The sequence below is a fragment of the Mesoplodon densirostris genome, chromosome 17 (genome assembly GCF_025265405.1).
Source record: "Mesoplodon densirostris isolate mMesDen1 chromosome 17, mMesDen1 primary haplotype, whole genome shotgun sequence".
NCBI classification, from domain to species: Eukaryota; Metazoa; Chordata; class Mammalia; order Artiodactyla; family Ziphiidae; genus Mesoplodon; species Mesoplodon densirostris.
The window spans coordinates 12,088,410-12,109,663 of NC_082677.1; the positions used below are offsets into that span (position 1 = coordinate 12,088,410).

At 37.7% G+C, this 21,254-nt stretch overlaps 1 protein-coding gene across 2 annotated transcripts in view; it reads right to left on the reverse strand.

Annotated features, from left to right (window-relative positions):
- Positions 1-4,284: 4,284 nt before the first annotated feature.
- SPART (spartin) overlaps positions 4,285-21,254 on the reverse strand; it is a 39,739-nt gene continuing 22,769 nt past the window's right edge. For both annotated transcript variants that reach the window (XM_060080196.1, XM_060080194.1), the window contains exons 6-9: positions 19,115-19,309; positions 17,927-18,085; positions 17,759-17,849; positions 4,285-4,875 (exon numbers count right to left, since the gene is read on the reverse strand). In XM_060080196.1, the coding sequence (XP_059936179.1) occupies positions 4,602-4,875; positions 17,759-17,849; positions 17,927-18,085; positions 19,115-19,309 (719 nt within the window). In that variant the 3' untranslated portion in view covers positions 4,285-4,601. The remainder of the gene's footprint in view (positions 4,876-17,758; positions 17,850-17,926; positions 18,086-19,114; positions 19,310-21,254) is intronic.

The window sequence follows — 21,254 nt, forward strand, 5'->3', positions numbered from 1 at the left end:
CTCCCTTCCTTCGTCCTCAGCCAGCGTTCCTAATTCTCTGACTGGGGAGGTGGGGATGAGAGGGACCTGCATGGCAGGGAGATAGTCATGCATTTCATATTCTCCCAAATCTTTCTGGTTCACACCTAAACCATAGCTTTTGAAATATCAAAAGCTAAGAACTGATGGTTTTGTTCTCTAGTTTCTCTGTAGAACCCCTGCTCCTTTGGGTCAGGAGGGTCAGGAATCCTCTCCACCTCTAATGCTGCTTCCAGGATCTCTACTCTTACGTCCTCCTGTAAAAACTCACTCCTTATGCCATCTGGGTGTGACACCATCTACTTCTCCTTGCTTCACCCAGCGACTTAATAGTCACAACCTGTCTACTGACTTGGACCAAAAAAGTAGTTTTTCCACCATAGGTCTTGTCTACAACCTCGCCCTTCAGTTTGCACCTCTCATCACTTTATTTCCACTCCACGTCCAGAGCAATATGCTGAACCGTCATCAGTGTGGCTTTAGTTCAAAAGCCTTAAAATTTAAAACTGCTGTATATACCAAAGCGTCTTTTTCTGCTCCCAGCTGTTACTCCCTAAATAGCAATGTTTTAACTAGAGACGTTATCTGTGGGGCTTTTTTTTTTTTTTTTTTTTTTTGCGGTACGCGGGCCTCTCACTGTTGTGGCCTCTCCCATTGCGGAGTACAGGCTCCAGACGCGCAGGCTCAGCGGCCATGGTTCACGGGCCCAGACGCTCCACGGCATGTGGGATCTTCCCGGACTGGGGCACGAACCGCTTCCCCTGCATCGGCAGGTGGACTCTCAACCATTGCGCCACCAGAGAAGCCCCTATGGGGCTTCTTGAACATGCAAATGCTGGGATCCTATCCCTTATTTCAGTAATCTTGCTTCTTGGTAGCACTCTAGCAAGTTGCTTTTCAGCTGGCTAAGTAAATTTGAACAGAACAGATTGGGTGGGATGCGGGTTGGAGAGAGAACACTTTCCCCCACTAGTCATTTTTTCCTCCAATGAACAGCCTCCAGGTTGATCGAACTGTTTCTTCACATATGACAACTTTTTGCATAGAATACATTTAAAGACATTATTTCGGGTTTCTATTTTTCATCTGACCTGTGTTCTTAAAAAAATGTTTTATTCATCTTTCTGGATCTTTAAAATATACTGTAAATAGAAAAAATGTTTTTGAAGAAAAGCTATTCAGAAATCAACAAAATATTCTCTTTTAAGCAATTCTGTTGCTAAAGTAAACACAAAATAGCAAAATCCATTAGGAAGTCTGTTTAAAAACACCTAGTCTTGATTCTGGCAAGAACAGACCAGAGAACCAATTTCTGTTTGAGCACAGCATTACAGACTTAACTGGTAAGTCTGGTTTTTCTTAGCTTACCCTAAAATACCTATGAAGACAGAGAAAAAGACAAAACTCACACTATCAGCTAGGTAGTGATGATCTATTTTGCTAATCTAGGGCTGATGATCTATTTTGCTAATATCTCAAGAAATTTTCTACCAACTATTAAGCCAATGGAATTATAATAAAAAAATTAATTTGATAAGCAGCTGGAATCAGAGGAAATAAGACCATTTGTCTTTCCCCATCTACCTCTGTTTAAGAAAGACAAGATGCCTGGCCTAACAGGCCTCCTTTTTGAAGCATGTGTGTGACCTCTTCTTTCATACTGTTCCCTTACATCTTGGGAAGGTTACTTCACCTCTCTATACCTCAGTGTCCTATTCTGTAAAATGAAGATTGTAATGGTATACACCTCGTAAGAATATTGTGAGGTTAAAATGAGTTAGTCTGTGTAACAGCACTTACAACATTTTAACACTACCTAAACATTAGCTATCATTATTTTTATAGCTAGTAGGTTCCTAGAGGCAATGCCAGAAAACTACCCAGTACAGCATGGGGGAATGAGTCTGTAGAGGCAAAGTGAGGAAGAACCCTGGTAGCAGTAGATACTGAGAACTGTTTGTCAGACACTAGATCTGTTGCATCTCAAAAAGCCAAGAGAACCTAGGAGAAAGACCTCTAGAAAATGAAAACCAGGCTAAGAAGCTGTGATGGTTAATTTTATTGTCAGCTTAACTGGGCAACGGGGTGTCCAGACATTTGGCCAAATATCATTCGGGGTGTGTCTGTGAGGGTGTTTCTGGGTGAGATTAACATTTCAATTGGTAGACTAAGTAAAGCAGATTGCCCTCCTTAAAAGATGGGTGGACATCACCCAATCAGTTGAAGACCTGAATAGAACAAAAGGGCTGAAAAAGAGGCAACTCTTCCTGTTTGACTGCTTTCATTACTATATTGGTCTTTTCTGGCCTTCAGACTCAGACTAAAACATGAGCACTTTAGGGTCTCAGGCCTGCCTACCAGCTTTCAGACTGGAATATACACCATTGGTGCTCCTGATTCTCAGGATTTCAGACTTGGACTGATACAGCACATCAACTCTCCTGGGTACCCAGCTCACTGACTGCAGATCTGGGGCTTCTCAGCCTCCATAGTTGCACGAGCCAATTCCTTATAATACATATTGGTTCTGTTTCTCTGGAGAACTGGAATATAGAAGCAATACTTACCAAAACTTTGTCTAGCTATTGATCTGAAAAAGCAACCCACAAACAAGTGAACAGAGTAGAATGAAGTGAAATGGACAACTAGGTTCCCGCTGACAAGTCCAATTTTTTTTTTTTTTTTTTTGCAGTACGCGGGCCTCTCACTGTTGTGGCCTCTCCCATTGCAGAGCACAGGCTCCGGACGCGCAGGCTCAGTGGCCATGGCTCACGGGCCCAGCCGCTCCATGGCATGTGGGATCTTCCCGGACCAGGGCACGAACCCGTGTCCCCTACATCGGCAGGCAGACTCTCAACCACTGCGCCACCAGGGAAGCCCGACAAGTCCAATTTTGCTGACCTCTGCTCTAAGGTAATTTTTAAACTTTAGGCTCAACTATGTGCCATTCCATTTCTTAAACTTAAATAAGGCAGAGACTGACTGGAAGCTATTTACCAATTCAATTTTATTTCCATTTTAATGAGTACATTATCCTTGGCCCTAGGGAAAGGCTCCACCAATTCTGTGTCCCTGAAATACAAACCCATGAATAAGGCCAAGTAAATCAAAGACAGTTTATTCACAAAGTGCATTCTTTATATAGTTTCAAATAAAGCCTAATAAACTAAATAGCAATTGGAGTTTCAGAAATGCTAAAATGGACTATACTAAGAAAACCAATACCAATCTTTTAAAATCATTAAATAAAATAAAATGCCATTAGCTATTTTACTTACATATTTGTAGCTTATAGGTCTGTGAATATCCTGTCTTCTGCCAAAGTGGACACTATTATGCCTAGCCACCATGGATTAAAACCTAAACTCTTCACATTCTTTACATTAATTATGAGTAAAACCTTTCTAATAATTTATTGGCTTTTTAATAGATAAAATTCCAATGACTGAATCCCAAAATAAAAATTATTTATCATACATAAACTCAACTGTTTATATTTTAGTTTTTACTAAATTTCAGCCTTTTGGCAAAACTTACAGAAGTAGACATGGTAAAAGTGATTACATTTCTGTCCAATTAAGCTGATAATAATCACTTCGAATTTTGATACAATACCAACCATACCCCCAAATTTCCTAGGCTCCTAACAAATCAATAACAGTCTAAATCTAGAAGACTTAAAAATCTATTTGTGGGCTTCCCTGGTGGCGCAGTGGTTGGGAGTTCGCCTGCCGATGCAGGGGACACGGGTTCGTGCCCGGGTCCAGGAGGATCCCACGTGCTGCGGAGCGGCTGGGCCCGTGAGCCATGGCCGCTGAGCCTGCGCGTCCGGAGCCTGTGCTCCACAATGGGAGAGGCCACAGCAGTGAGAGGCCTGCGTAATGCAAAAAAAAAAAAAAAAAAAAATCTATTTGTATTCATTTAAAATCAAAAAGACCATTCCATTTCCTAACAAAGAGATAAGCTACCAAATGATTTTATAGAACCTCATTTTATTTTTCATGATTAGTCTACTCCTTGTTTTGAAAAAATCTTTTAAATGTTATACAAGAATTCTTTTCATTTAGGGTTACAGTTTTTGTTTAGCTTACACACTGAAAATTCTCACAAGCACCTAAAAAAAAAATCCACAATTAGTGCAAAAAGAGGAAACAATGTTTAAAGCATTCCTTCCCAGTACAAACGTAACTAAGGTTACTAAATGCCAAATTTTACATAAATATATAATTTCCTACTTTGCTTTCTGAAAGACAGCAAATACAAAAATAGTTTAACGTTAGGTTTAATGAGATTTATAGCACGTCTATTATTAGTTTTATTTTAACTGCAAAAATATTTTAGCCACATTTAGAAAAAAATCAACTCACAGAGAATGTAACTGTATTTCTAAAGGCCAGATGCAAGAATACTGATTCTTTTCCTTAGAAGTAGAATACATGCCATAAAGCTTATGGAACAGTCACTCTGCAGGAATGAATACATTGAAAAAATCCTGGTTAATCTGTGGGGAACTCCGCATTTGCCATTTAACAAAATTGCATCCATCTGTAAGGCTTTGGTATAGGCAATTCCCAGCACTTCTATCATTTATCTTTCTTCTTTGCCCTGTCCTTCTCTAGTGCCTCTCCCTGTTCATCTTTCTCCCCTTTCATGTCTACACTTGCTCCTCCTCCTTGATTTTCCCCCTTAGAATCATCAACAATTTCATAGTCCTCAAGCAGCGTGTGTCCCGTTTGTTTTGCAGTTTTCTTCACCATTGCTCTGATGCCAACGTTGTCGATATTATAGGCAGTTACACCAACGTTGATGGCAGAATCTACTGCATTGTGTGTAGCTTCTCCTGCGGTATGCCCATATCTGTAAAAGAAAGATTAGAGAAATACAATGAAATCACAAATATAAATTAAGATCTTCTGAATTAGTATTAAATAGGTGACATGATTAGCATGTTATCCAAAAGCAAAATCAAAAGTTAGGTTTCAATTTAATTAATAACTTAAAACACAGTAAAGAATAAAATCACACTGTGCCAAGGCTGTTATTTTCTCCTTTAGCAAAAACACTGTGAAAATAAAGTGAGCCTGAGATTAATGTAATAAAGACTGTTTATGCTGAAGAATAAAATGTAAATTATAATAAAGGTTGTTAATCAGTCAATATTTCCTTTTTTATCTTCTTCTGGAAATATAAGAGAATTCTAACTGAAACAACTGTAGGTCACTATAAATGGTTTTGAGTTCTACCTTAACTAGACTTTGGTTAAGTCTTTCAAACTACTGGAATCTGAGTTTGTCTCTAAGCAGCGATTCTACAACACTCTTCCTCACTCCACTCCACCCCACTGCAGACTCACTGGCCTTCTCGCTGTTCTTTGAATCCACCAAGCACACATGCGCCGCCCTATGAACTTCGTACTGGCTGGTATCTGCCTAGACTACTCTCACCCCAGATATGCATGTGGCTAACTGCTTCACCTTCTTCAAGTCAGCTATTATCCTCTCAGCATTTAACCTATTTTAATTGCCTTATCTCACATGCCCTACACCACTGCCAATCAATCTCCCCCTTAAACTTCTCTTTCTTCTATAACTTAGTCTGCTACATACTATAGAATTTTTTTACACCCATTGTTTTTGTTTTGCTTACTGTTCGTCTCACTAGAATATTTTTGTTTGCCTTACTGTAGATTATAAACCCCATTAGAGAAAGATCTCTTTACTTTGTTCATTAATGTATATTAAGTACTTAGAACAGTGCCTGACATCTAATATTTGTTGAATGAATTAAATGAGGAAGTCCTGCCCTATCCATCTAAGAGTTTCTTGAGTTCATATGTATAGCAAAGGGCTTGGGAAATTACAAAGCATTACACAAAAGTAGCTATTCCTGACCATAATCAATACCATTGATGGTGTTTAATACCATTTCCATAAGAAAATAATACAACTTGAGGTCTTATACAAGGACACTAAAACTTATCCTATTTCTTGTTTTACTCTTTACCTTTTTTTAGGTACCAGGCTTTTTATTTATTTATTTATTTATTAATTTTTGCAGTATGCGGGCCTCTCACTGTTGTGGCCTCTCCCATTGCGGAGCACAGGCTCCGGATGTGCAGGCTCAGTGGCCATGGCTCACAGGCCCAGCCGCTCCGCGGCATGTGGGATCCTCCTGGACCGGGGCACAAACCTGTCTCCCCTGCATCGGCAGGCGGACTCTCAACTACTGCGCCACCAGGGAAGCCCAAGTACCAGGCTTTTAAAGCTTTTCTTGTCCATACATTTCCCCAAGTAGAGGATTGATTAAGCAACATACAAGAACAAAGAGGCAAAATTTTACAATTTTCTCCAGGACACACTGAAGTTTCCTAGATGCACTGAGACCCAATATCTGGACATCTTTTCTAACACTGGATCTGTCCTCTGAATTAACAAGTACTCTATTACTATTAGCCTGGCCTAAAACAGTGGCTTGTGATTCTATTGGCTTATTCATGCTTGTCCTTTTTTTCAACTTCAGTGTAGAAATATGAAATCATCTTATTATGCTTCTGAATGATATCTCATTCTGTCCTTTGCCTAATGTTAATCAGAGCCAGGGCACAGCAGAGCCTACAATCTGTCAAACCTTATGTTTCTCAGCAGTTGTGTTTATTTTTTAACTATATCCTCACTTATTACCTCTGCTTCCCAATATGCCCTAAAACCAGGATTCCTGGCAGGTACCTACTCTCTTCTCCTGCTTGATAAATAACTGTTCAGTTCCTTTCTTTATTCAAACTACACAGTTAAAGACTCCTAGAAAGCCTATCTCTAGCAAAAATTTAAAAAAATAAAGCTTATTTTTTATTCTTATTTTTTCAAAAGTTAACTATAATTACAGCTTATTAAATTAAATTTTATATACTGAGTAACACTACCAATTTAAGAATAAAAATGAGTATAAAGAATGCTCTAAATAAGTCAATGGAATTCAATTTTCAATTTGAATGAGACTTTTCTGAAATTTCTCCAGTACATTCAGTAATGTATAGCAAAACAGCATACTGGCAGTGATTCCAGATTTCACTAATTATAGCAAAATTTCAATCACAACTTTCTAATAAATCTGCCTAAAATTCAATTTACATGCAACCTTCAAAACTATTCTTAGAAATATTAACCTTAAATATTTAAAATAGACATAGCTTCTTATTAGTCTATCCATCAAAGGCAGATGGGTTATGAAGGACCTTGTAGGTGAAGCTAAGGAGTTTAAACTTTATCTTGAAATCAATGGGAATGGCATGACCAAATTTATGTTTTAGAAAGATCTAATACAGGTTGCACTGTGAACTGTAAAGGTTTAAGACTGAGGACCAAGTTAGGAAACAAGCTGTGAACTGGATGAAAAACGATGAAAATCTATTCTAAGGTAGTGCTAATGAGGCTGAATCGAAAGGGATGAATATATAAAACAACAAGACTCAGGGACTGAATGGCTGTAGTGGTATGTAGTTGGGATGTATGAGCCTGAAGATTAAAAGTTAAGAGGAAACATAGATTTGAGAGTTGCTGAAATACAGGTGGTAATTGTAGCCACAGATATAGATGAAATCCACAAAGAGCAGAAAAGGGAGGACAGAGTAAAACCTTAGAGAGAAGCAATATTTAATGAATGGGGGTGGAAGACAACCACGTTAAGAAGTATCTAATAAGACAAAACTGAAAGATGAGAAATGACAATACTGTTAGGAGATTTGTAGACAGCTGACCCACCAGTCTCACTAAGCATTAGGTCTTGGAGAAAGATCAGTCAGGAGGAAAGGCTACAGTAAGCATGTGAACAGATTTTATCCACAAAAAATTGTGGAAAATATCTAAGATGTAAAGAAGACATGTCTTTCAAATCTACAGGTAACACAAAATGGAAGGCTAATATGACACACATCAAAATCTGAAGCCAAGGGCTTCCCTGGTGGCGCAGTGGTTGAGAGTCCGCCTGCCGATGCAGGGGACACGGGTTCGCGCCCCAGTCCGGGAGGATCCCACATGCCACGGAGCGGCTGGGCCCGTGAGCCATGGCCGCTGAGCCTGCGCATCCGGAGCCTGTGCTCCGCAACGGGAGAGGCCACAGCAGTGGGAGGCCCACGTACCGCAAAAAAAAAAAAATCTGAAGCCAAAATTATAGATTTAATGATGGGTCAAAATCAACAAAGTGCAATTAAGAATAAATGTAAACTTTTTATTTAGGTACAAATATCAATTGTCCAAAAATAAGACAAAGGTCCAGATTTTAAATAAAAGGTTCATTTAAAAGAAATCCAAGTTTGGACAGAGGTCCTGAACCAAGATGGTGGAATAGAAGGACATGCTCTCACTCCCTCCTGTGAGAACACCAGAATCACAACTAGCTGCTGGACAATCAGCGACAGGAAGACACTGGAACTTACCAAAAAAGATACCCCACATCCAAAGACAAAGGAGAAGCCACAGTGAGATGGTAGGAGAAGCGCAATCACAGTAAAATCAAATCCCATAACTGCTGGGTGGGTGACTCACAGACTGGAGAACAATTATACCACAGAAGTCCACCCACTGGAGTGAAGGTTCTGAGCCTCACATCAGGCTTCCCAACCTGGGAGTCCAGCAAAGGGAGGAGGAATTCCTAGAGAATCAGACTTCAAAGGCTAGTGGGATTTGATTGCAGGGCTTCCACTGGACTGGGGGAAACAGAGACTCCACTCTTGGAGGGCACACACAAAGTACTGTGCACATCGGGACCCAGGGGAAGGAACAGTGACCCCAGGGGAGACTGAACCAGACCTACCTGCTAGTGTTGGAGGGTCTCCTGCAGAGGTGGGGGCTGGCTCTGTTTCACCGTGGGGACAAGGATACTGGCAGCAGAAGTTCTGGGAAGTATTCCTTGGCATGAGCCCTCCCAGAGTCTGCCATTTGCCTCACCAAAGAGCCCAGGTAGGTTCCAGTGCTGGGTTGCCTCAGGCCAAACAACCAACAGGGAGGGAACCCAGCCCCACCCATCAGCAGTCAATCGGATTAAAGTTTTACTGAGCTCTGCCCACCAGAGAAACTGTCAGCTCTACCCACCACCAGTCCCTCCCATCAGGAAACTTGCACAAGCCTCTAAGATAGCCTCATCCACCAGAGGGAAGACAGCAGAAGCAAGAAGAACTACAATCCTACAGCCTGTGGAACAAAAAACACATTCACAGAAAGATACACAAGATGAAACGGCAGAGGGCTATGTACCAGATGAAGGAACATGATAAAACCCCAGAAAAACAACTAAATGAAGTGGAGATAGGCAACCTTCCAGAAAAATAATTCAGAATAATGATAGTGAAGATGATCCAGGACCTCGGAAAAAGAATGGAGGCAAAGATCGAGAAGATGCAAGAAATGTTTAACAAAGACCTAGAAGAATTAAAGAACAAACAAACAGAGATGAACAATACAATAACTGAAACGAAAACTAGACTAGAAGGAATCAATAGCAGAATAACTGAAGTAGAAGAACGGATAAGTGACCTGGAAGACAGAATGGTGGAATTCACTGCTGTGAAACAGAATAAAGAAAAAAGAATGAAAAGAAATGAAGACAGCCTAAGAGACCTCTGGGACAACATTAAACACAACAACATTCGCATTATAGGGGTCCCAGAAGGAGAAGAGAGAAAGGACCCGAGAAAATATTTGAAGAGATTATGGTCAAAAACTTCCCTAACATGGGAAAGGGAAGTCCAGGAAGCACAGAGAGTCCCATACAGGATAAACCTAAGGAGAAACACGCCGAGACACATAGTAATCGAATTGGCAAAAATTAAAAAAAAAAATTATTGAAAGCAGCAAGAGAAAAATGACAAATAATATACAAGGGAACTCCCATAAGGTTAACAGCTGATTTCTCAGCAGAAACTGTACAAGCTGTACAAGCCAGAAGGGAGTGGCATGATATACTTAAAGTGATGAAAGGGAAGAACCTACAACCAAGATTACTCTACTCGGCAAGGATCTCATTCAGATTTGATGGAGAAATCAAAAGCTTTACAGAAAAGAAAAGCTAAGAGAATTCAGCACCACCAAACCAGCTCTACAACAAATGCTAAAGGAACTTCTCTAAGTGGGAAACACAAGAGAAGAAAAGGACCTACAAAAACAAACCCCAAACAATTAAGAAACTGGTCATAGGAACATACATATCGATAATTACCTTAAACATGAATGGATTAAACGCTCCAACCAAAAGACACAGGCTTGCTGAATGAATACAAAAACAAGACCCATATATATGCTGTCTACAAGAGACCCACTTCAGACATAGGGACACATACAGACTGAAAGTGAGGAGATGGAAAAAGATACTCCATGCAAATGGAAATCAAAAGACAGCTGGAGCAGCAATACTCATATCAGATGAAATAGACTTTAAAATAAAGAATGTTACAAAAGACAAGGAGGGACACTACATAATGATCAAGGGATCAATCCAAGAAGATATAACAATTATAAATATATATGCACCCAACATAGAGCACCTCAATACATAAGGCAACTGTTAACAGCTATAAAAGAGGAAATCGACAGTGACACAATAATAGCGGGGGACTTTAACACCTCACTTACACCAATGGACAGATAATCCAAAATGAAAATAAATAAGGAAACAGAAGCTTTAAATGACACAATAGACCAGATAGATTTAACTGGTATTTACAGGACATTCCATACAAAAACAGCAGATTACACTTTCTTCTCAAGTGCGCACAGTGAATATTCTCCAGGATAGATCACATCTCGGGTCACAAATCAAGTCTCAGTAAATTTAAGAAAATTGAAATTATATCAAGCATCGTTTCTGACCACAACGCTATGAGATTAGAAATGAATTACAGGGAAAAAACCATAAAAAACACAAACACATGGAGGCTAAACAATACATTACTAAATAACCAAGAGATCATTTAAGAAATCAAAGAGGAAGTCAAAAAATACCTAGAGACAAATGACAATGAAAACACGATGACCCAAAACCTACAGGATGCAGCAAAAGCACTTCTAAGAGAGAAGTTTATAGCTATACAAGCCGACCTCAAGAAACAAGAAAAATCTCAAATAAACAACCTAAAGGAACTAGAGGAAGAATAACAAACAAAACCCAATGATAGCAGAAGGAAAGAAATCATAAAGATCAGAGCAGAAATAAATGAAATAGAAACAAAGAAAACAATAGCAAAGATCAAATAAACTAAAAGCTGGTTCTTTGAGAAGATAAACAAAACTGACAAACCATTAGCCAGACTCATCAAGAGAGGACTCAAATGAATAAAATTAGAAATGAAAAAGGAGAAGATACAACAGACACCACAGAAATACAAAGCATCCTAAGAGACTACTACAAGCAACTCTATGCCAATAAAATGGACAACCTGAAAGAATGGACAAATTCCTAGAAAGGTGTAACCTTCTAAAACTGAACCAGGAAGAAATAGAAAATATGAACAGACCAATCACAAGTAATGAAATGGAAACTGTGATTAAAAATCTTCCAACAAACAAAAGTCCAGGACCAGATGGCTTCACAGGTGAATTCTATCAAACATTTAGAGAAGAGCTAACACCTATCCTTCTCAAACTCTTCCAAAAAATTGCAGAGGAAGGAACACTCCCAAACTCATTCTGAGGCCACCATCACCCTGATACAAAAACCAGACAAAGATACTACAAAAAAAGAAAATTACAGACCAATATCACTGATGAATATAGATGCAAAAATCCTCAACAAAATACTAGCCATCAGAATCCAACAACACATTAAAAGGATCATACACCATGATCAAGTGGGATGTATCCCAGGAATGCAAGGATTCTTCAATATATGCACATCAATCAATGTGATACACCATATTAACAAATTGAAGAATAAAAACCATATCATCTTCTCAATAAATGCAGAAAAAACTTCTGACAAAATTCAACACCGATTTATGATAAAAACTCTGCAGAAAGTGGGCATAGAGGGAACCTACCTCACCATAGCAAGGGCCATATACGACAAACCCACAGCAAACATCATTCTCAATGGTGAAAAACTGAAAGCATTTCTTCTAAGATCAGGAACAAGACAAGGATGCCTACTCTCACCACTATTATTCAACATAGTTTTGGAAGTCCTAGCCACAGCAATCAGAGAAGAAAAAGAAATAAAAGGAATACAGATTGGAAAAGAAGAAGTAAAACTGTCACTGTTTGCAAATGACATGATACTATACATAGAGAATCCTAAAGATGCCACCAGAAAACTACTAGAGCTAATCAATGAATCTGGTAAAGTTGCAGGATACAAAATTAATGCACAGAAATCTCTTGCATTCCTATACACTAATGATGAAAAATCTGAAAGAGAAATTAAGGAAACACTCCCATTTACCACTGCAACAAAAAGAATAAAATACCTAGGAATAAACCTACCTAAGGAGACAAAAGACCTGTATGCAGAAAACTGTAAGACACTGATGAATGAAATTAAAGATGATAAAAACAGAGGGAGAGACATACCATGTTCTTGGATTCGAAGAATCAATATTGTGAAAATGACTGTACTACCCAAAGCAATCTACAGATTCAATGCAATCCCTATCAAACTACCACTGGCATTTTTCACAAAACTAGAACAAAAAATCTTTAAATTTGCATGGAGACACAAAAGACCCCGAATACACAAAGCAGTTTTGAGGGAAAAAAACGGAGCTGGAGGAATCAGACTACCTGACTTCAGACTATACTACAAAGCTACAGAAATCAAGACAATAGGGTACTGGCACAAAAACAGAAATACAGATCAATGGAATAGGATAGAAAGCCCAGAGATAAACCCATGCACCTATGGTCAACTAATCTATGACAAAGGAGGCAAGGATATAAAATGGAGAAAAGACAGTCTCTTCACTAAGTGGTGCTGGGAAAACTGGATAGCTACATGTAAAAGTATGAAATTAGAACACTCCCTAACACCATACACAAAAATAAACTCAAAATGGATTAAAGGACTAAATATAAGACCAGACACTATAAAACTCTTAGAGGACAACATAGGAAGAACACTCTTTGACACAAATCACAGCAAGATCTTTTTTGATCCACCTCCTAGAGTAATGGAATAAAAACAAAAATAGGGCCTCCCTGGTGGCGCAGTGGTTGAGAGTCCGCCTGCCGATGCAGGGGATACGGGTTCGTGCCCCGGTCTGGGAGGATCCCATATGCCGCGGAGCGGCTGGGCCCGTGAGCCATGGCCGCTGGGCCTGCGCATCCGGAGCCTGTGCTCCGCAACGGGGGAGGCCACAACAGTGAGAGGCCCGCATACCGCAAAAAGAAAAAAAAAAACAAAAATAAACAAATGGGACCTAATGAAACTTCAAAGCCTTTTCACAGCAAAGGAAACCATAAACAACACGAAAAGACAACCCTCAGAATGGGAGAAAATATTTGCAAACGAATCAATGGACAAAGGATTAATCTCCAAAATATATAAACAGCTCATGCAGCTCAACAGTAAAAAAAAAACAAACAACCCAATCCAAAAATGGGCAGAAGACCTAAATAGACATTTCTGCAAAGAAGACATACAGATGGCCAAGAAGCACATGAAAAGCTGCTCAACATCACTAATTATTAGAGAAATGAAAATCAAAACTACAATGAGGTATCACCTCACACAAGTCAGAATGGGCATCATCAGAAAATCTACAAACAACAAATGCTGGAGAGGGTGTGGAGAAAAGGGAACCCTCTTGCACTGTTGGTGGGAATGTAAATTGATACAGCCACTATGGAGAACAGTCTGGAGGTTCCTTAGAAAACTAAAAATAGAATTACCATATGACCCAGATAATCCCACTACTGGGAATATACCCAGAGAAAACCATAATTCAAAAAGACACATGCACCCCAATGTTCATTGCAGCACTATTTACAATAGCCAGGTCATGGAAGCAACCTAAATGCCCATAGACAGATGAATGGATAAAGAAGATGTGGTACATATATACAATGGAATATTACTCAGCCACAAAAAGGAACGAAATAGGGACATTCTTTGAGACATGGATGGATCTAGAAACTGTCATACAGAGTGAAGTAAGCCAGAAAGAGGAAAACAAATATCATATATTAACGCGTATATGTGGAACCTAGAAAAATGGTACAGGTGAACCGGTTTGCAGGACAGAAATTGAGATACAGATGTAGAGAACAAACATATGGACACCAAGGGGGGCAAGCCACGGGGGGTGGGGGTGGTGGTGTGATGAATTAGGCGATTGGGATTGACATGTATATACTAATATGTATAAAATGGATAACTAATAAGAACCTGCTGTATAAAAATAAATAAAAGTAAAAAAAAAAAAGAAAAAAAAAAACCCAAGTTTGATATGGGCCAATAAAGTAACAGCTACTATAAAGATATACTCTTTGTCTTCGTGCCACATTTATCATATGCTAAATATGACCAAAACAAGAGAGGCAACCCTACTGTATTTAATCTGGTCACAAGACCTTTGGAATATTAGATTCAATTCTGGGTTCCATATTTTGAGAACAACACTGATGAAGGAAGGATCTGGAATTCAAACTATATATGGAATTGTTAAACTGGGAGTATTTAGTAGAGAAGAAAAAATAAGCGAAGATATAATGATTGTGTTCAAATATTTGTATAGTTACCATATTGAAAAGAGAAGACTGATCCTATATAACTCCTGAGTAGATGTTATATAGAATTCATTTTGGGTAACGTGACATCTGCCAAAGGAGATACCCTCAAATGGATTTGAATTTGCCCCTTCACCCAGTGCAAATTTAAGGGGAATTTTAATTAAAATTCATTAAATAAACCAATAAAATACTATACCTTATAAGAGTAAATTCTTATAGGAAAATATTTTTACTAAGCTTATTCTTCACAAATGTGTTCTAAGATAAAATATTACTGAGGGGAAAAGAAAAATGCACCTAACTTACTGACATTATATTATTTTCCTCTAAACAATTTAAAGTGGAAAAAAAGGAGCTTAAAGGTGAACTTTAGAAGCTATGTAGAAGAGTGATGAATTATTTAATAGATACTATACTGCAATTAAATATAGCAGGTTTAAAGTTACTTAATTGCTTTTCATTGTTCCTGTAGGTCTTCATGTTCCTAAATCTAAAATAGGACAAAAGTATTAATGTAACAAAAAAAATAAAGTCTTAATAAATATTTCTTATACATTTACCTTAAAAATTTAGGAGAGTAATTAATTATATAGATCTTTAGGTAAATCATTCATAATCAATGAACACAGTCCTGAATCATAATCAAAACCATAAAAGGCATGGAGAATATACTTCTCTAATACAAACTGCCTTTAAATAGCCTAGATTAAAAAAATAATCCTCTGTATTGGCTTATACTACCAGAAACCAGATAAAGAAGTTTATATAATATTGGGTTGGCCAAAAAGTTCGTTTGAGTTTTTCCATAAAATGTTACATGACTACTTGGGGGAATAATTTCTCACAGACAATAAGAATACACATTTTCCAAAAATAATGTTTTCTTTACTATACAACCATCAGTTGGATGAGAGCAGAAAAACACAAATGCTCACTCTATCAAGTAATTTTCACAGTGTAAATAAATGTAAATTCATAAATGTAAATAAATATAAATTTATGTAAATTATTGAGAACTAAATTAAATGAAAGAACAACTAGCTTTTCCAATTCTTGAGTAATAAATATCACTGATTATTACTGGTTTAATACTTGCAGTTTCTTCCCCTAAAAAAGCAATTTCTACTTCTGAGCCAGATTATTCATAAGTGAGAAAACAGTATTACTTGGACAAAACCTGTTATTCCCCACTGTCCCTCCCATCTTTCCAAGTTTTCTAATTAAGTTACTGATAAGACTAAAGTACCCTTATAACTGGAAATACAAACCTACTTAACTAAATTCTCACCTGCTTTTTTTCACTCCATGAATCTTTGGAGGAAAGGATAAAACTAGCAATGTACACCATAACAGAAATCAATTAGCTCAGAACCACTGTTAAAATACCCTATTTATCATATTAAGTTCCCCTCACTAAGGACAAGAAATACAAAATCTACACCAAAACCTGTACTTCCTCGTTATGTGAATCTCAAACCTTTTAACAGGGCTCCACTTAACTGTACTTAGGTAAGCATTTTTTCTTTTCATTCAAGTAGGAAATGGACAAACCCAATAAAGCACTTCCTACTTAATCATATGACTGCCTATTTATCTGGGCTAACATATGATAATCTGCAAATAACCCACTTTTGGTCTAAAAGACACTTCTGACTTTCTCCTAACTCTTGCAACAAAAGAAGAAACTATTTTCCTAATTAGGACTCATCCATCAATGTAACCTGAAAGGCATAACAAAAAGAGTGTTAGAGGTCAATGCCACAAGTAGCAGGAAGTGAGCTGGGAGACTTGAGTTTTACATCTCCACCAAAATTTCAGATCTACTCTGCATTTTCTTTTCCAAATCCTTTGGTAAAATCGGCACTCCAAGATGATATGGCTGTGTTGCTTTGATTCTAAGGTATGCATGCCCCAGACTGAGCAGATAAAATCAACTCAGGCTGGAAATTAAGTTAGTATTTCCTAAACCAAAGGTAATTTATTGTGGTGGGAGGGAGTCTAAACACATGCTAGGTAGTGTTAGAAAATAACTCTAGATACTAAACTTGCACAGATATCCCATTAAGGGCAGTGTTGGCCCAGCACTGTTCTCTGACACTGCATGACAGAGGGACCTGGCTTACATCCCAGCTCTACCACTTACTAGGGGTACAATTCTTAACAAGTATTTAAGGCTCTATGCTTTTGGTTTCTTCATCTGTAAAATGGAGATAATAGTGTTAAAGATTAAATAATACACATGGAAAGCACTGAACAGAATGTCTTATATATAAGTATGAACTCAAATGCTGTCAGTGAGTAAATAATTAATACAAATAACCAAGAGTTGAGAACACCATTATATTTTTTTTTCTAAATAAAATTAAATATTAAGATCTAAACTAATTCAAAGCTAAGAAAGCAACTCAGGTCCTTCATACTAAATTTAAGTTTAGCCCTCTAGTACTTATAAAGACAGAATAAAGAGCTAAAATCAGAAAATCCTGTTCTCAAGTCTTATCTTTAATACCACTTATCAGATAAACTTGAATAAATCATTCATTTCTATGTTTGTCTATTTCTTAATGGTATGTCTTCTCATACCATCTGTCTATTCCAATACAGATGCACAGTGGTAGATTCATAAGGTGTGAAAATTTAACATTCTTTGTATATAGAAGGGGCTAGTATTAACAAAGCACAATAGTTTAATTATAATTCAAGTTTTCCCCGTCAAATTAAAGGCAAACATCACCCATCAAGAACATGCAGTTAATAAGGCATACAGAAATTCCAGGCATTAAAAAAAAACCTTAAACCTATTCTTTCCATTAATGATGAACAAGTACTTATAACAGTAATATAAGGCAAAGTCACAGTAATACTATTAATTTGCTAAAACTTTATTCTTCTCCCTACTTAAAAACAGCAAGTGAAAAAAACTTTTATCAGATACTTAATAAAAACAACTACACAATCATTTTAACTGTCCTAGAGTTTTACAAATGCTACAAGAGATTTCATCATTAAAATGATAAAATTCAACTTACTTGTATCTGACAGTTTGTACAGTTTCTACTGAAACATTATTAACAATGCATTTAGCTGCACATTCCAATCCTTGCCAGACAGTTGAAAATCCTGCAAATACATTTAAAAGTAAGTAAAACCAGCCCTCAGCAAAAAGATCTTCCTAAAGTTTTGGACCTTTATGTTACCTTGAACACTGCTTGCTGCTACAACCATAGCACCATCCAGGGGAGACTTCCCATTTTTGTCTTTTTTAAGAGATTCTGGAACAAGTTTGCTTCCATGCTTCTTGACATGTGGAGCTAATTCCTTTCCAACACAATTTGCTACAGTACAAACTCCGTCAACTAATATAACCATAAAAAAACAAAAACAAAAAAACTTAGCAAAAAATGTATTTTCCCCTTAATTTTACCACTCTCACTTAGCAAAATTCTTCCATGAGCATCTAAAGTTGTTTTACTGTATAATGTTACCATTCCTATTTAAAAAAGAATGAAAACAGGGCTGGTTACTTTTTAAACAAAGGCCATTGCTTAGTTTAAGGATGTGTTTGTAGAGATTACTGACTCTTAAATATAATGTTCTTTTTGGCAATTTGCTTAGAAGAGAACCATCCACCTTTTCTATCTGCAATGCAAGACTGGTAGGTCCAACTATCATATTTTCCAGCTAAGCGTATTCATACTTTTTCTCCCAATCAGCAAATACTCACTGAAATAGTAATAAAGTATTTAAGTCTATGTAAAAGTAAACAAACCAAAAATCTGACTCCAAAGAATATCAAATACCAAAAAGATAGTCTTACTAAATTTTATGACAATCCTCTAAGGAGCTATCTGACCATCTTAAAATACCAAACTTTAGAGCTGTGATCCTCAAAGGAGAGGGGTTTAGAGGCATATTACTAGGGAAGGCTGACACCAGAATCACTAAGTCAGCTTTATTCAAGACAATACATCCCTCACTCTTGACTCTCAACTGCTTATGCAGTGAGCTGTCCTTAAAAGAATGTGTCATATTCAAGGATAGCAAATACATTCCTTTTCAAACGCACAGACACTCCCCTCTCCAACACAACAAAACAACCCCTAACCAGTGTTTCCCAGATTTTAATATGCAAATAAGAATCACCTAGAGATCTTATAAAAATGGAGATATTGAATCAGTAGGTGTGTCAAGTGCCTGAAATATTTCTAAGGCTCTCAGGTTGATGTTGCTGGATTACTGATTCTACCATGAGTAGAAAGGCAAAACTGCTTTGTCCTAATTCTTTACTCTTAAATTTAAAACACTTAAATGAGATTTAGATTAACCTGGACTAAGATTATTTTTATTTAACTGAAAAAAAGTAAAGGAATCTAAAGTTACTTTACCCAGGAACTGACTGACTTTCGCTGCTCCTCCGGTAGCCTGCTTTGCTATATGAAGTCCCTTGGTCACAGCTGGACTAACTTCTACTGGTTTTTCTTCTGGTTGAATCCGTTCTCGCAGTTTAGAAGCGCCCTTCTGGATGGCTTTGCCAGTAAACTCAGCACCTTTAACCAAACCCCAACTCACCCAGGAAGCACCTTTTTAAAGGAAAATTTTGAATTGCACAAAATTAGGACTGATTGTACCTTTAAGCCCTTTAACAAATAACTGATCAACAGGAAAAAAACCCCAAGGAGTTCAATATTCAAATCCCAAACATGCCATAAATTTTCAAGCCAACTTTGTACTTGTAGTGTTCTGCCTGTAATATATACCTTTTCTAAGTAAATTTGTCTTTCAATACTTAGGTCATATATCACTCAACAACAGTTCTGTATTACTCTATGCTGTCACTACAACTTGTAGGCATCTCTATATATTACTTACCACAGTATACTACTGTTAGGGACTAATTTTGGGTTTTGGTGCCATTACGATGGTATTTGGCTAGAAGACCCAGTATCCTTGTTCTTTTTGCCTTAGTCCAGGCACCACTTTTCCCCCACAAAGCCTTGAAGCTGACAGATACACCAACAACCTGTATCTCAAACACCAAGGCAGAACTTTTGCTTGTTTCCTTTGGGCTAAAGACATAAGGCAGGGGGTTCTGCTCCTTCCTCAATCCCAAATCCCTTGATCTCAGCACCTTTTAATTTGCACTTTAAACCTGAACGACAAAGACATGAGAACTCCCAAAAAGTTCAGGAGAAGAAAAACTCTAAAAGAAAAGAAGATTGAGCTATTTCTAGCTATTTCTCATGAGACTAGGCCCTAGCTTTTTGCTTTGTTCATGCTTCTTGCAGCAAGAATGAAAGAAGCAGAGATTGTCAGAGAGAAAGCAGGGTGACAGAGACCTCTCTAGTGAAAAGAAAAGGCTTTGAGCCAGAGACAGCATGTGGGAAAAGAAGAAGTGGGAAGGAGATGGGAGAACCAAGAAAACAAACACAAGGAGAACAGTTTTCCCTAAGAGGGGAGGAAAGTGTTACCCTCCCCTGGGGAGAGTTACAATTTTAAATATCTCCTCCTTTTTGGCTATACCCTGAAACAATGAGCTTTTAAAAATACTTAAGTATGTTTTCCAAGATCTGTGCCATGGTTTTTATATAATTACTTCAGCCCATTAGTAAGCAGGCATCCAATGATGTGAAAACCATACCCATTTATTTAAAAATGCGAATGAAAAGTACCTAGTAGTAACTGATTGGAAAAATTGATGTGTTTCTCTTCCTGTTTCAGACAACATGTCCACTTCCGGCTCCAACCCTATCCCCACTGTCCTACCCTTGGCGGAGGATCAGGGCTCAAACACAGGCAAACAGGTTCCAGCCAGGAGTTCACATAACAATAAAGGGACTGAAGATGTCTAGTCAAGAAAAAAATTATGTGTTTTTAGAGTTAACTGATAGATTGAAAAGTGTTAGGTGAAAAACAGCTGAACTTGAAGTTAAGGAAAACTAATCATAAAATAAATGACAATGAACAAAGGAGAGCTCAAGTAGACTATAATCTTACAAAGAAACTATATCAAACAAGGGGGATGGAGTCCATCGATGACTTTCAGAAAAATAAGTGGAAGTGAGATAAATGAAAAGTCACAGGACTAATAAAGAGAAAAACTAGATGTTAACTGTAAACAAGATATCACCACGGAAGAGATAATTAAAACTGTAGAGGCTGCAATAGAAGATACGGAAATACAGTATTTCATTGGTAGCTATTAAGATCTTTTAAACGGCATGTGTAATGCCAGATATAGATTTATTCTATACATGTCTGTGTCCTACATATCCAGTTAATGCTGAGATATAGCAGGCAGTGAATGAATGCTGAATAAATACGAGGTTGGCAGATGACATACAATGACCTAATTCAAACCTAACCCAGTGGGGGCGCTATTCAGTCCACTGCCACCAATCTTCTGCCTCCTCCCAAATTAGCTCATTAGACTCCACTCCATCTAAAATGTGTGGCAGCTGCCTTCTTAAAGTGTAAGTCTAAGCTTCTCAAGCCAATTTTCTACATGTGTAAATTTTAAGCAGTTTT